We start from the raw sequence: 15,090 nt of genomic DNA on the forward strand, positions 1-15,090 counted from the left end.
TTCTGCACAAGAGAGAAACACATTCATAAATCTTTATTCTGGGTCCTTGTGTGCTTTCATTCTCTTCCTGTATTTTTTTCTGGGTAATACTGTGTGTTGTAACAGTGGCTGGTTGTCATTAGCTTCCTGTGTGGTGGTTAGTTACATCGGATGCTTGCCCCGGTTGATTTTCCATTTTAGAGTGCTGGCCATGCCCGGTGGATGGCTTCATGGAATGTCCTGGTTCTGGTAAGCCAAAACGTTTCTGGTAACACTCTCATGGGAGACACTTGAACAGCAAGAGCAATTGTTTCTTCACTTTGCAAATGTAACCATGACTACAGAGTGTTGGGAGGTCCAAAGTTAGGTCAAGACAAAGTGACAGTGAAGAGTGAAAAGCAGGCTGGTAAAAAGCAACTACAGCACAACCAAATGACCTGTCATGGAAAGACATTTTAAACAAAGGGGAAGAAAATCAAGGAACAAATTATACTGTTATATGACGATGGCTGATTAATGCTCAAACTCTCACAACATAGTTATAGTCCATATTTATGTCTATATGTATAGTGGAAACTATATAAATATACTAAACTATACTTCTAAAGTAACAACAACAATCTGAAAATACCCATCATCATACCCAGAATAGCAAGTCTTGAATTTGATGCAATAAACTTTCAAAGTCTTGGTAATTCGGGAGTGTTGTCAATTATGTGGTGATTGTTATAATATGTGGTGTAAAAAACAAACTTAAAAAGAAACTCTTAAAAAAAGCAACTCACACTGGCAGAACCTTACTGCTGTGAGCTCATTTTTCAGATAAGTGCATTTTGCTGACAACGCATCAAACGTTTCCTCAAAGAGTTGGAAATATGTGGATTACGTGAAGTCTGACCATACTTCAGCTGCCTCTACAGCTAAGTAAAATTAATAAGAGGTTTAAAAAAATGAAAAAGCAACAGGCATGTCTGGTTTGTCAGGAATTTTTGGGGACTTCATATTGTTTTTTATGAATCACTCAACTTCTCTCTCTCCATCTGTCTCCATCCAAATAAACACTGTGCAGCAAGGCTCCTGAGCAGATGTTGAATTTACTGGCTCTTGGGTTCTGTTGGGGGGCAGCCTGTGGTGCCTTCCTGCCCTTCTACCACCACACAACACAGTGTGCCACAGAACTTCCTTAGGAATGACTATTTCTGCACCACCAAATTCTCACAAATTTGAGCCTGTTCTTTTAAAGCTATAAATTATCACTCGGCAACATTTAAAATAAGAAAAACACTGCATATCAGACGAACCAGATAATAACACCTAGTAATGTAACACAGATACTGACTCACTTGTAAGTGTGTGTGTTTGTCTTTTTAAAACACAAGCCCCTTGCTTTCGGTTATACTATCAAATCTGGTTCCTTAACCACCATGTTACTCACCCTGTGTAGAAGCCACTCTGGGTTAAGTGTCCTGCAAAGTAGCTAAATCATAAAAATAAATACTGAAGCAGGAAATACATTTCTAACTCCTATTGTCTGCCAAAAAATTTCTGTTCATTGTCCACAATGTGAGAAATTGCGTATTTCCTTGGTGAGTTGTAAACATTAAGAAACAAGGGCAGTGAGTCAAAAAGGAAAAGGCGGTGGACAGATACTTGCTTTGTTTTTTCCATTCATCAGCACAGTCTCAGTTGTGATGTCTGTGATCCTGTTGTGTGAACGGCTGGGAATGGCTTCATACTCCTCGGCCTTCTCTGGCTTTACTTGTTGGATCTCACCAGTCAAGTCACACCTGGATATAGCGAAGAAGAGCATGCACCATTTGTGAAAGATCACAAGACAGACACTATGGTATTTTAATATCCAGAATGCAACCAGCACTATCACCCAGTAAAGGTTTAATGGAGCGCTAACACAAAACAATATAGAGAAGAGAAGACAAGGAAACATTCACACAGGCTGACATGAGCAGGAGAGTAATCTTTCCGGCTTTCTCCAGTTTCCTTCGTTGTTCTATGTCTCCCTGGTTCAACCGGAGTTTTACAGACAGGAAATGTTCTGCTTCGAAAGATGCATTGCACAGCACATCAGTGAAGGAAATGCCAATGGCAATCACAATTCAAAGATCTCCAAAGCTGGATCAGGACCTACAGTTTTCCTCTATGAGTAAAAAAGTGGTGGCTTCCTCTTAGACGATGGCGGAAGCTAGGCTGGGAAATGATCTTGCTTAGGTCACAGAATGTTGCTAATAAATTTGAAAAAATGGGATGTGAGCAAGTCTGTTCTGGGAAGTGACATCTATGTAAATGAAAATAGTCTGACATAGGTATAAGAAGTGACCCTTCTGTCTGTGTGTGAGATAAGAAATGCAGGCAGTCCCCGGACTATGAACGAGTTCCATTCCTCAGTCTGTCTTTAAGTAGGAACAGTTAGGTACGGTTCATGTTTAACATCAGTTAGTCAAATGTTTGTCTTAGTATCTAGTATATTGTGTACCTTTCTATGCATAAAAACATTAAACAAACACTTCCAGATACACTAAAATATCTTTAACATAGAAATACAGTAATAATAATAATATAATAATAAATGTAACTACAGTATTTATAATAGAGTGAGACATAGAAAGAGATAATAAATTTTACTACAGTATTTATAATAGAGAGAGAGAGACACACACACATTGGGACACAGCCTTTTAAATTAACCATTATTTTCACTTTATCCTTTAAAATTGTCCCTATTGTTGACAAACTGTAGCCTAACGCTTTTCCAGTGTTTGTTGGTGTTTCACGTTTTTCTGATAGCTTTATTATTTCCACTTTCGTTTCAATCCTGATCGTTTTCCTTTTCTTTGATGCATCACCATCACTTCTACCACATTTACATTTTGGTGCAATGGTTATGAGGGAAAAAAATTAAAAAATTAAAGCCAAATACGGTAACACATGAGACACTGTTAACAACAACATGGTCTGACTGAAAAAAAGAAAGTCCTTGTCCTACCTTGGGCTCACGCACCCATGAGCTGATGAACCACTGTAGACGCACAATGTTTTGATGCACGCAGAGTAACATGCGTTTATTATTATGAACCATTGCATGCAACTCACACACAGACACACACACACACACACACATACATACATTTCCGGAACCGCTTGTCCCAAACGGGGTCGCAGGGAACCAGAGCCTACCCGGCAACACAGGGCGTAAGGCCGGAGGGGGAGGGGACACACCCAGGACAGGACGCCAGTCCGCCGCAAGGCACCCCAAGCAGGACTTGAACCCCAGACCCACCGGAGAGCAGGACCCGGTCCAACCCACTGCGCCACCGCGCCCCCTACATGAAACTCAAATTTTTAATGTAATAGGCTTTACGGGGGGGGTGGTTCGTAACTATGGGTTGTACATAAGTCGGACACTCGTAACCTGGGGACTGCCTGTACAGGGTTTTAGCAGTGCTTGGTGCCTGCATATGCAGTCAGGAAATGTCCTGTCATGCATAGTCTGATAGGACGACAAGCTGGGTGTCTCTGTTGTGTGCAAGGCCCATCTGCATGCCCCATGAGGTCAAAGAGGGATTGTACCCAACACTAATAATTCAATAGCCCCATTGCACATGAATTGTGATCTCTACAGGAAAACTGAGATTTACTTTCATACTGACCTCATTGTGTCAACGGACCATTTTCTAGTGGCATGTTCTTGTAAGAAGTCTATGCCATATGAAAGAAACTTAGCCATTGCATTTTCTCATAGACCAATGACTATTTATCTGACTGAATGCTTCTACTTCATTAGTGCTTCATAGACAGTGTCTTTCAATAGTTCTGTTTACAGGCAGGAAGTGCAATGCCAGTCCTGATTATCAATGTTTTAGTAGTACTGAAATCTTTGCTCTTGCATCTGGCATAACTCTGTCCATCACTGACCCTTTAATGAATCATTAGCGATAATGAACATAAACACCCATGAGACTTGCCACCTGAGAAAAAACACAATTAGGAGTAACAAGGGTCTTTATTGTTCACCCTAAAAACCCATTTCTGTTTAAATTTTTCCACTAATGACCCAGGGTGCAATCTCAGCACTTATGCAGTGATTCACTGGATAGACTGACTGTTTCATAGTCATACACACACATTTTCAGAGCCACTTGTCCCATACAGGGTCGCGGGGAGCCGGAGCCTACCCGGTAACACAGGGCGTAAGGCCAGAGGGGGAGGGGACACACCCAGGACGGGACGCCAGTCCATCGCAAGGCACCCCAAGTGGGACTCAAACCCCAGACCCACCGGAGAGCAGGACTGTGGGCCAACCCACTGCGCCACCGCACCCCCATTGTTTCATAGTCTTCTTTACAAAAGCTTACTAAGTCTATGAGAGCTGAAATTAAAGCTAGAGTTAAGAAAAACCCTGTGGTGGTGGTCATTGGTGTAGGAGGAGATACTATCTCTGCTTGGCTCAGGAAAGATTAACTGCTGTGGAAGATCACTTAGAGGTTTCATTACTTTGATGGGCATTTTGAGATGGGTCACTTCCTGCCTGTTATCTGCTCATATAGTCTGTGAAGTGGGTGTGGCTTCACTCTGCAAACTAATGACATTTGACCACTCTAAATTTGTTTAAAAATAAAGAGAAACAGGTTTGGCCTGACAACAACCTAATATGGCCTTGTGTGTGTGTCTTTGCAAATTTTTGAACAAATCAGCACTGAACAGGAGGTCTTTGTGACCTGAGCCAGCACAATGAAGAAGACCCCCCACCCTTTGTCTTCTTTCAATTAAGAAAAGGGCTCTGTAACAGCATGGTGGTTAAAGACTTAGACCAAGGCACTACCAGAATAGCCCTTTGTTGTGCCTGAGCAGAATTGTTTATATAAAATATTCCTTTGCATAAACAAGGAAAGTGTAAAAGTGTCAATACATGAATGAAACAGTCAACTGACTGCTGTCAACAAGTTTGTCTCATTTGGATCCTGCAGCTCTAGTAACTCATGTTTATGTGCAAATTCATCTCTTGATGGGAAACCCTGGCAAGGTTGGGAAAAGAAAGGCTATTTCTGGCCTCATTACAAAAGTTCCAGTTATTTTTAGAGGTGGGGTGGGAGGGTAGATTGGCAGTTGCCAGCAATAAGGACTGTGTAGAGACTAGGCACTAGACTGGCAGCACTCATAGTGAACAGTGTGGTCCTTTGAAAACTCAGAAATACACCAGCAGTTTCTAAAATGGCCAACAGGTGGTTTAATTTTGACAAAACAGCACAAAGTAAAGCAATGTGTATTTGTCCAACATGAGCTGTGGAGTGCAGGACCAGTAAAGAAAGTAAATGGACCATAATAGTACTAGAACCAAACAGTATGGTTACTTCTTCCATAGGGACTAACAGATTTAAAGAATTAGTCTGATGTCCTGACCTTTGGCAAGAGGCGACTACTAGGGAATAGAGCTGACAATTGAATCCACCTCCTTCCTTTCAGGTATGCCCTTGGGGAAGGCTTACTGTGAGAGATTGAGGTTTGGGTTGCAGGGCTGCCACTCCCAGGTGATGTTTGGTGCTGGGATGCCAAAAGCAGTGCATGTGAGAAGATATTCCTGGCCAAGGAAGCGTGGCTGCAAGGTTGTGGTTGCTACTTCCTCTTCAGAGATCACAGGCTTTACTGGAACGGAAAAAAGATGAAACACACATAATGCACATATAATAAAATGACATAGTGACCCAACTAATACAAAATTATAATGCAATAAAGGGTGATCCCTTGAGAATTAGTGTTGTTGGTTTAAGCACCAACAATCCACCTTGGTTTGGAATTGCTGTTTGCCCCTGTAAGATCCCACTTCACAGAAGTTCACAAAAATACACAGAGTGGAGTACATGAGGCAGTTTCAAATGCTTGATGAACTATGTCTCAGATTCTTTCTTAATTGTTTCCAGAAGCTGCTGATCTCTTCCTCCATTGTTTTGGTCCTCAAATTCTAACTGTCAGTCCAATTAAAGTGAAGAGAAGCTGGGAAACAAAGAAGTTGTGCAGTTCTTGTAGTAGTGGTAGGCAGTCGGGGGCAACTATCTAGGATTGAAAACTATTTCTAGGAAAAATTACAGAAGGAGCTTAAGGCCAGAGTGGAACTGCTTTTTTGGGAGGTCAGCCCAATGTTGAGAAAGACTGTTTATTGTCTGTGGTTCTGCTCTGCCTCCTTTGGAGGTCTTGCTTTCCTCTTGTCCAAAGCCAACCCTCACTAAGTACAAAGCTTTTGGACTTAATCCATATTGGATTGATAAAGACATTTTCCTTTTCATTTCTTCTTGCATACTTAGTTACTCAAGTGCTTTCAGCATGCTTGCTGCATCCAGATTGCATTTACAGTCAATTTTCAACGAGTCTTGTACAACTCTAAATTTTGCAGAAGTCAGATCTTAGCCCACATACTGTGTCATATATGAAGAGATACCAACACTTGAGCTATAAAGATGAAATGAGAACGCAATAAAGAAGAAAGGTGTGATGAGAAACGGGTGGCACGGTGGCACAGCGAGCAGTGATGCTCTCTTACAGTGCCTGGGTGGTGTGAGAGAACATGAGTTTGATCGCTGCTCAGTGTGTGTGGAGTTTGCATGTTCTCTCCGTGTCTACATGAGTATGTTCCGCTGCATGCTCTGGTTTCCTCCCACAATCGAAAGACACGCTGTTCAGGTTCACCCATAATGTGTGAGTGACAGAGAGAGTGTGTTCCACTGATGTATGGATGAGTGACCCATCGTAAGTAGTGTATCTAGCAGTGTTAAGTCACCTTGGTGAATAAGGTGTGTGGGTTGACAATGCTAGATAGAGTTCATTGGAAGTCACTTTGGAGAAAAGTGTCAGTCAAATAAATAAATGGAATATAAATGAAATGAAGGAAGAATTGAGTGAATGAAAGACCTGAAGGATTATAGGAGCAAAGGCATGAGATGGAGAAGAAAGATTATACTGGAGTGACTGAAAGCAAAAGAGGAGGCAAAAGGGAGTGGAAACTGAGGGGGCCTGAGCATAAAGATGCTGATGGGAGGACACCTCCTGTACTCTCACAGACTCTTCCAAGAGGCTGTTAACTGAGCCCAGCTGTGGGGCACTGCCAGGTCTATTAATTCAAATCGTGTGAAAAATTCCCCCAACAGCAGCTATATGCTTCTGCAGGAAAACTCAGTACATGTATTCATTTAGCAGATGCTTTACCTCATAGAAAATACAATGTGTGCATTATATTAGGAGAAAGAGACATAGATGCAGACATGTGATTCTTAAGTGCAGTTAGTTTCTTTCCACCATATGAACCAATGTTCATCACGAGTAGCTGCATAAAACTTTGTCCGAATATCCACGAATCCTGATCACCTTCCTAGTCATTCTTTTTTTTGAGATACATATAAACATTTGCATTTTTCATTACAAAACACAATGATGAACCAGAGCAACCGATCGTTTGCCCAGTGTAGTGGTCTTGTGTGTAACGAGCTGGATGATATGACTGCTGGTTTGGATACCAAGAGGAAAACTGTAGCTGTACCTTTCATAAAGCTGCATATCCTTGAGCTTCAGCAAGCATCCATTTTTATGCAAAGAAAAGGCAGTGCAAAGTATCCCAGAGGCACATCAGGAGTTTACCTGTTACCACAAGTGTGTAGCTCAGATTCCGAAACATCCCTGTCTTCGTGTTGCCCAGGACAATAGTGTACACTCCTGCGTTCATCAGCTTCACTTCCTTGATGTTGAGGCTGAAACCTGGCAGTTCGTAGCAGGAGGAGTTTCCACTAATGGCCACGCCATCCTTATACCTGAGCACAGCATCACACGGTCTGGTTAACACATACATCACAAATGATACTTTCTGCCCATGTTATAGAAGACCTATATGCCAGCGCTCTAAATCTGTACAGATGACACCCTGTGCAATTCCTGTCTTCTGACACTATGAAAAAATTGCAGTAAATCAGCATCTGTTTGTTAAAGGTGCTTTGTCTTTTTGAAATTCACAAACTTTGCAGATGCAAAGTTAAAAAATCCTAAGAGACTCCTCTCTATTCCCTTTGGAGCCCAATCAGTATAAAATATATGAGTAGCCATACCATGTGACATTATTAGGTTGAGGCAGTGCTGTAACTCTGGGCCCAAATGTCAGCTTCTTCTCGCCCTCCAGCACGGTGATAACACTCCTGCCCTTGTGTGAAATGTTGAGGAAGGGGTGCTCTGACAAGAAAAAATAAAAAGAACCTTAACAAACAAGAAATATTGCTCAGTGGTCAAGAGGACAGTCTTGTAACATGAAGGTTGCCAGGGCAAGTCCCATTAGGCTCCCTGTCATTGTACGCTTGACCTTCTACAAAATGCACAACTAAATAAATAGGTCAAATACTGAGTTGCTTTGTACATCCCTGTAGATTTTATGCAGAAGTGGTTTAAGAACAAGTCAGGAGGTGCCCAATTTTATCTTTAAGAAAGCCATTTCAACTCAGCTGTCATTAATACAATCTATCAAAGTACAGATAATAAGATACAGCTGTTATGGGCAAAAAATTGAATATAATGGCTGATACATCATCTCCTCACATTCTCTAAACTCATGCACACTTACCATATACAATCACCTCAGCCTCTACTTGCTTTTTGCTAAGGATCTGGGCGATGCACAAGTAACGGCCCGTGTCTGCCACAGTTACGTTCCTCACAATGAGGGTGTTCTTCATGACCGGCACAATGGACGAAGAGTCTCTGTGTCGCCTTATTTCATGAGTCCGACTGATCTGCAAGGAGAAGGACAGTAATTTTAGATAGGAAAAGAAGGGAGGGGCAGAGCCTAAACCAAAACAATGAGAAAAGAGTGCCTATTTTATTCATTTTTTTCACCTGTCTGCAATGTACTCTTCTTCCTGTCTGGTGTGTCTGTTCTTATGTGCATCTCTTTGTATCTGTGTATATATTTGGTGTCAACCTTGACTTACACAGCTTCTATAGTATTATGGTACATACTCTAAACAAACACTGGTGCTGTAAGGTCATAACTGATGTGTAAATGAAAGTCCATAAACAGAGTTTACAACTACCTTTGGCAGGTCCCACGTGAAGACAATCCTTCCGTTCGAGCTTGTCTCCCCAGCGCAAGTGAGTTCCAGTGTTTCTCCCACCAGGAGCTGAACACGGTCTGGCTGGACTCGCACATTCATCAGGACAGAGGCTGAAATGAGTTGTGGGAGAGGGTGTGACAAGGGATAGAAAATTTAATACATTCTTTTTCTGGAAAAAAAAAAAAATTTTATGTCCCAATACTATTTTTAAAGCAATTGATATCCTATAGATTGATTTATGCCATAACATTTTCTGCCTCTAGTCTCATCCTCCAGTCAGATACTTTAAGAAGCAAAATTGGAACAAAAAATCTTCACGTGTGCTGTTGATTCTTGACACTTTAGAACAAACAAGAATCTACTCTTCCTGATTCCTCTATACTGTAGTCTTGTACACATGGCTTCAGAGGTATAATTATCCTGAACAGTTTCACCCAGAACCACATTTGGAATTTTCAATCCTGTATCACTGGACTGTTCCATTAATATCAGACTCCAGAGTGGCAGAAAAAGGCAATAGTTCAGACCCACAATGAGAGGGGTTTTCAAATGAGACCAATGTAGCACATCATGAATATCGTAGAAATCTTCATGCATTTCTGATATTGTACAGTCTGATCACTCAGACTGCCCTGAGACAAACTGATGAGGCTCAATCTATGTGTCAAAATGCACATGTGCCAGGTCCCACTATAATTTTATCATCTGAAGGCTTGCCACGTATTTCCAATACACTCACACATTTTCAGAACCGCTTGTCCCATACGGGGTCACAGGGAACCGGAGCCTACCCGGTAACACAGGGCGTAAGGCCAGAGGGGAAGGGGACACACCCAGGACGGGACGCCAGTCCGCCGCAAGGCACCTCAAGCGGGACTTGAACCCCAGACGCACCGGAGAGCAAGACTGTGGTCCAACCCACTGCGCCACCGCACCCCCCTGTATTTCCCATAGTCATCCATAAATCTGGCCACAAATACCAGCTACCAGCTCCTGATACTCCAAGGACTCTGAGAAAGCAAAGGAACGCAGCAGAGACTCACGTTGCTTGAAGGGGATGTACAGTGACTCAATGCGATGGCTGTTGAGCATCACCACACAGCGGAGCAAAAAGTAATGGGTGTAGGGGTGGTACGGAATCGTGAAGCCCACTTTCGGATCCCACACTGCCTGTTCTTGGATGCTCGGTGACATGTATGGATCCTTTAAACACAATAAATTTCCTTTCAGTCCTTCACATGCTTTACGATGTCCAGCAATTTCTTTCTACCATCTGTCTCCTCATTTAGTTACTAGATATGTGTGCAATGCCATACATAAATCCCATTCTCAGGATATCAATCCTCTCTAAAAAAGAAAACCAACAAGAATCCACCATAGTGATGTAAATCAACTATAATAGCTTTGAACATCAATTTTAAGAAAAGCTCGATAACTGAAGTTTTGTTTAACCTTTTCAACTTGGCATTTTGACTATAGAACCTTGTCTGCTACTGAATTTGACCTTGTGTCTTTCCTAGAACCAAATAATGACAAGGTACCTTCTGAATGCCCAGAACACAGATATCATATAATTGAAGTGAAATATGTACTGCTGGGGTGAGAAGGTCCAGAAACTCAATAAGCAGCAAAATCACAACATATGGTTGAGTTCTGAATATACTTTAACATGATAGATTTTAATGGTCAGATTAAAACTCTTTCACTTAAACCATTTTCGTGCGCAATTAAACCAATCATTCTTCATAAAAATCCATGCACGATTACATTTCATTTCAGTTCTACTGTGTGTTTCCTGAATTACAGAAGGCAATTGTTTGCAAAGGAAGTAGGCATTGAAATGGACCTGAAACTGAAAGGCAAATGCAAGGGAACATTTCTTTAACTATTCTTTCGTTTGTGTTGTTTTTACTCATGTTTTCAGAGCAGGAAGCAGAAATGCCACAGACCCTTTGGCAGTAATGTGGGCCAAAGAACTACCATGTGCACTCTTGAGAAGGGAGTATTTCAAGTATGGCACTCAAGGGGATACTTTTCACAACATAAGGCATAACGATTGAGCTATTTATATAAAACAAAGGGAGCAAAGTTAAAGTATTTTTTCCATTTCATCAACTGCCTGTCCATAGTAGGGTCTTTGTGGTGGGTAAGTGGGGTATACCCTGGATGAGATGTGAGTCCAATGCAAGACAGCAATGTTATAATGTCAAACAGAAATGAAAAAGATAACCCTTAGAGAGCTAGACAACCATAGTATAAATCTAAATACATATGGATCTAGATACAGAGTTTCACAGCTGAATCTGAACTGGGTCTTCTTTGTAGCTTTGCTAAACTACTTTTCTGTAGTTCAAAAGCAGGGCCCCTCTTGGAATAAAGTTGACTTACTTGCTATGCCTTAACCACAACACCCTATTCTACTGCATTTAATTTGCTGAAATTGTGTTTTTCTTGATGAACACCAATATTTGGAAGCTAGGATCACTGAGCACCCGTTGTTATCTGTAAACTAGACACAGTCTTTTGTATGTAGTTCCTGTACATGATGTCTCGAACAGGGTGTTTATATTTAGACCAAGTTTTTTATTTAAATAGGAAGAGCACCTCTAGTCACCTTCCTGTACCCATGAGGAGCAGACAGGAAGACTCCTTTTGCTGTCTGCAGGTTTCCTACGGTACTCTAAGATCCCTCCCTGTTTCAGCAAGATCGGTGCCAAAGGGTAGAGTGGTTGACACTGTGGCTCTCCGTTCACTATTGCAAATTTCACATCCAGTGCCATTTCCTTGTGTAAATTCCTGATGCTTTGGTTTCAACCTTTTGACAGCTGACATTCAAGGTATATAAGTTTATCATCACTGAGTGATATAATTACATTTATTTTATCCACTGCAGGTGGAAAGTGGCACAGCGAGTAGTGCTACTGTCTCCTGGCACCTCGGTGGCGTAAGAGAATGTGGGTTTGATCCCTCCTCAGCCTGTGTGGAGTTTGCATGGTCTGTCTGGGTTTCCTCCCACAGTCCAAAGACATGCTGTTCAGATTCCCCCATAGTGTGTGAGTGTCACAGAGAGAGTGTGTTTTACTGATGTATGGATGAGTGACCCATTATAAGTAGTGTATCTAGCAGTGTAAGTCACCATGGTGAATAAGGTGTGTGGACTAGTAATACTACATAGTATCCATTGTAAGTTGCTTTGGACAAAAGGGTCTGCTAAGTGAATAAATGTAAATGTAAACTATCTCCATACTTTCCCTGACCATGAAAACATAGGAAATGACTGCCATGAATCCAATTTGAATTGTCATCACTTACTGAACTCCAAACACTGCATGATATTTCCATGAAATGTTAAAAACACCGTTATTAACAAGGTTCCATTCTGCAGGGGTTTTCTGTAGAGTTGCAGGCATTTAACTTAGGGGTAACTAGTAGCATAGTGGTTAGAACTGCCTTTCAACCCCAAGGTTGCAGGTTCAAATCTAAACTCCAGCTATAATACCCTTGAGCAATATAGTTATTCTAAATTGCTTGAGTGAAATTACCTAGCTGTATAAATGAGTAACTGGCTTAACATTGTAAGTCACTTTGGAGACAAGCATCAGCTAAATGAGTAAATGTAGCTTCCTTGTATTAGTTATTCTTTCATTTAGAACACTTTCATCCAAAGTGAATTTTAGACCTGTATATTATGTTATTTGCAACATTTTACCTATTTCTATACTATATAGGCTATATAATGTAAAATAAGTACCTTACTCAAGGGTACTACAGCCAAAGCTGGACTCAGACCTGGCTTTTTCAAGTGCAGGGCTGCATCTCCCAGGCAGCCCAAAGTGTATATAGCAAGAGTAAACCACAGATGTAGATACAGGACATGTGACTGGGAACTGTGGAAAAGAGGGCCTCCTGAATCACTTTTAAGAAATGTTGGAAGTAAACGTGCGTATCTGTTTGTGCGTCTGTGTGTATACTGAGTATTATGCCTCACTGCTCCATGTAACCTCAATCTAGAGATGAAGAAATTGGCATTATAAGCTTTGGATGCTGCTTTTGCAGGTGACCTACACAGTTCACAATAATTACTGCATATTAAAAAAAAGAAACATAGAAAAATAATGACAAGCAGGAAATATTTTCTCACCCCCTCCAGAGAAACCTTGATGTTGGGAGATGTGGTTCTGCAGGGCACCACAGTACTGTTGGTTTCTTCATACACATACACAGTGTCTGGATTCGATTTGTGCTGAACCACAAAGGGCCGCTGCTCATCTGTTGAGGACAAGGTGACCACTCAGCACCATGCTGTTGTGGGGATTGTGCAGACCCATAACCTGAGGTTGAAACTGGACAGTGTAACCTCTGGACCAAACCAAATCTGGCTCCTTGTAGTGATAATCCCAGTAGCAAACTCCAGAACTCAGTTAACACAAGAGATGAAAAAGCCTTCAGAAAAGGTGCTGGAACTATCAGCCTCTTTCATTAGCAGTGTCTTCTAATGCAGGCTAAAGGAATGTGGCAGTGAGATGATAATAAAAAAACTATATAGCATGTGCCCAGCAGTTATACAGTATAAGGACAATATGTAATAAAACTGTAAGAGAGCTTCATAAGTAAAAATATCAAACATGCCTAAATAAAGACCATCGTAAGCTAAAGAAATGCTTATTCTAACTAAACACAGAACTACTAGGCTGCCTGAAAGCCAGAAAAAGCACAGACCGAATCAAGGCTACAAGATGATGTTTACATTTACTTGTTTAGCTGATGCATTTCTATAAAGTAACTTACAATGTTAAGCTACCTACACTTACTTACCCATTTATAGAGCCAGGTAATTTCACAGGAGCAACTTAAGGTACAGAGCAACCTTGCTCAAGGGTACTACAGCTAGGAGGGGGATTTGAAACTACAACCTTGGGGTCCAAAGACAGGTACAGAAACCACTGTGCTACCAGCTGCCCCAGAGATGACTGGTCAGAGAAAATGGGAGTCATGAATATTATATAGCCTTTAGCTAAAACAGTGGGAGATGGACTCTAGCATATCTGTTTAACTAGCCACAGGTTTTAAAGCTTATGACTCAAATTATTCACACCTTCTGTTGGAAAAAGAAATAATACAAGTAATAGTGTTACAATCAATACAATTAATAAAACACTTTGAATGGAATGGAACTAAATGGAACTGAATGGAAAAGAAACTTTGCAGAAAACTTGAAGAGCAATCTTGTTTGCTGTGATGTATTGCTAAAAACTAAAATATAATGAACAGCAATGACAACATGAACAAACAAAGCAAAGCGCTGTTGTTGAAATAGTGTGCTAGTTAGCTAGCTAAACAGGAAAACTAAATGCATAGAGGTTTTCCCAAGTGAAAGAACTGCAGAACCACATTTTCACACATTTTCTCTGCAACTTTCCTTCCGTAAGGACACTATTCAGTATATATTCATCATACATCTGCACAGTCTGATATACAAGAAATCATACAATATTCAAAGGAAAAATAAGCTTTGAGTAACAATGACACAAACTGGACTTGCATACCGAGTGAAACACATTGAACTCAAGAACCTGTTTGAAGGTTTGAATTGAACTGAAAAGATAGAAGCTTTCACACACTCTTTATTTTCCTGCTTGGTGCTGCTGCAGTGCCAAAATGTGGAAGTGCACAGGCATGTGTGTGTTTTCCCCAGCAAGCACCAGTAGCTCTTCCCCTATCTCTCTAACTGCCTCCCCTTTGGCTTTGAGCTTGTTGCAGAACATCTGCAGATCATGCCATACATAACAAGGAGGGAGAAAAAGCAGAAAAGATACTGTGTCATCAAAAGGTGACTGTAAACACTGGCATGTCAAGAGCCCATCTTTCTGCTTCCCCGCAGGACATCTGAAGAACGGGAGCTCAAACAGGAAATCATAGGCAGTGACCAGGGTTTCCGATACAACCCCATTCTCCTTCCATTGTCCTGCAGAATGGCTCTGGGCAGATGTGGGTAACAGCCTGGCAACCCCAA

At 41.3% G+C, this 15,090-nt stretch overlaps 1 protein-coding gene across 1 annotated transcript in view; it reads right to left on the reverse strand.

The window, feature by feature from the left end:
• The window catches only part of kdrl (kinase insert domain receptor like), a 47,256-nt gene that overhangs the window by 21,691 nt on the left and 10,475 nt on the right, over nucleotides 1–15,090 (reverse strand). Inside the window, exons 4-11 of the mRNA XM_018733672.2 lie at nucleotides 13,219–13,346; nucleotides 10,121–10,280; nucleotides 9,057–9,187; nucleotides 8,588–8,756; nucleotides 8,082–8,202; nucleotides 7,621–7,790; nucleotides 5,481–5,637; nucleotides 1,634–1,766 (exon numbers count right to left, since the gene is read on the reverse strand). Of these exons, the coding sequence (XP_018589188.1) occupies nucleotides 1,634–1,766; nucleotides 5,481–5,637; nucleotides 7,621–7,790; nucleotides 8,082–8,202; nucleotides 8,588–8,756; nucleotides 9,057–9,187; nucleotides 10,121–10,280; nucleotides 13,219–13,346 (1,169 nt within the window). The remainder of the gene's footprint in view (nucleotides 1–1,633; nucleotides 1,767–5,480; nucleotides 5,638–7,620; nucleotides 7,791–8,081; nucleotides 8,203–8,587; nucleotides 8,757–9,056; nucleotides 9,188–10,120; nucleotides 10,281–13,218; nucleotides 13,347–15,090) is intronic.

The sequence above is a fragment of the Scleropages formosus genome, chromosome 13, assembly GCF_900964775.1.
Source record: "Scleropages formosus chromosome 13, fSclFor1.1, whole genome shotgun sequence".
NCBI lineage: Eukaryota > Metazoa > Chordata > Actinopteri > Osteoglossiformes > Osteoglossidae > Scleropages > Scleropages formosus.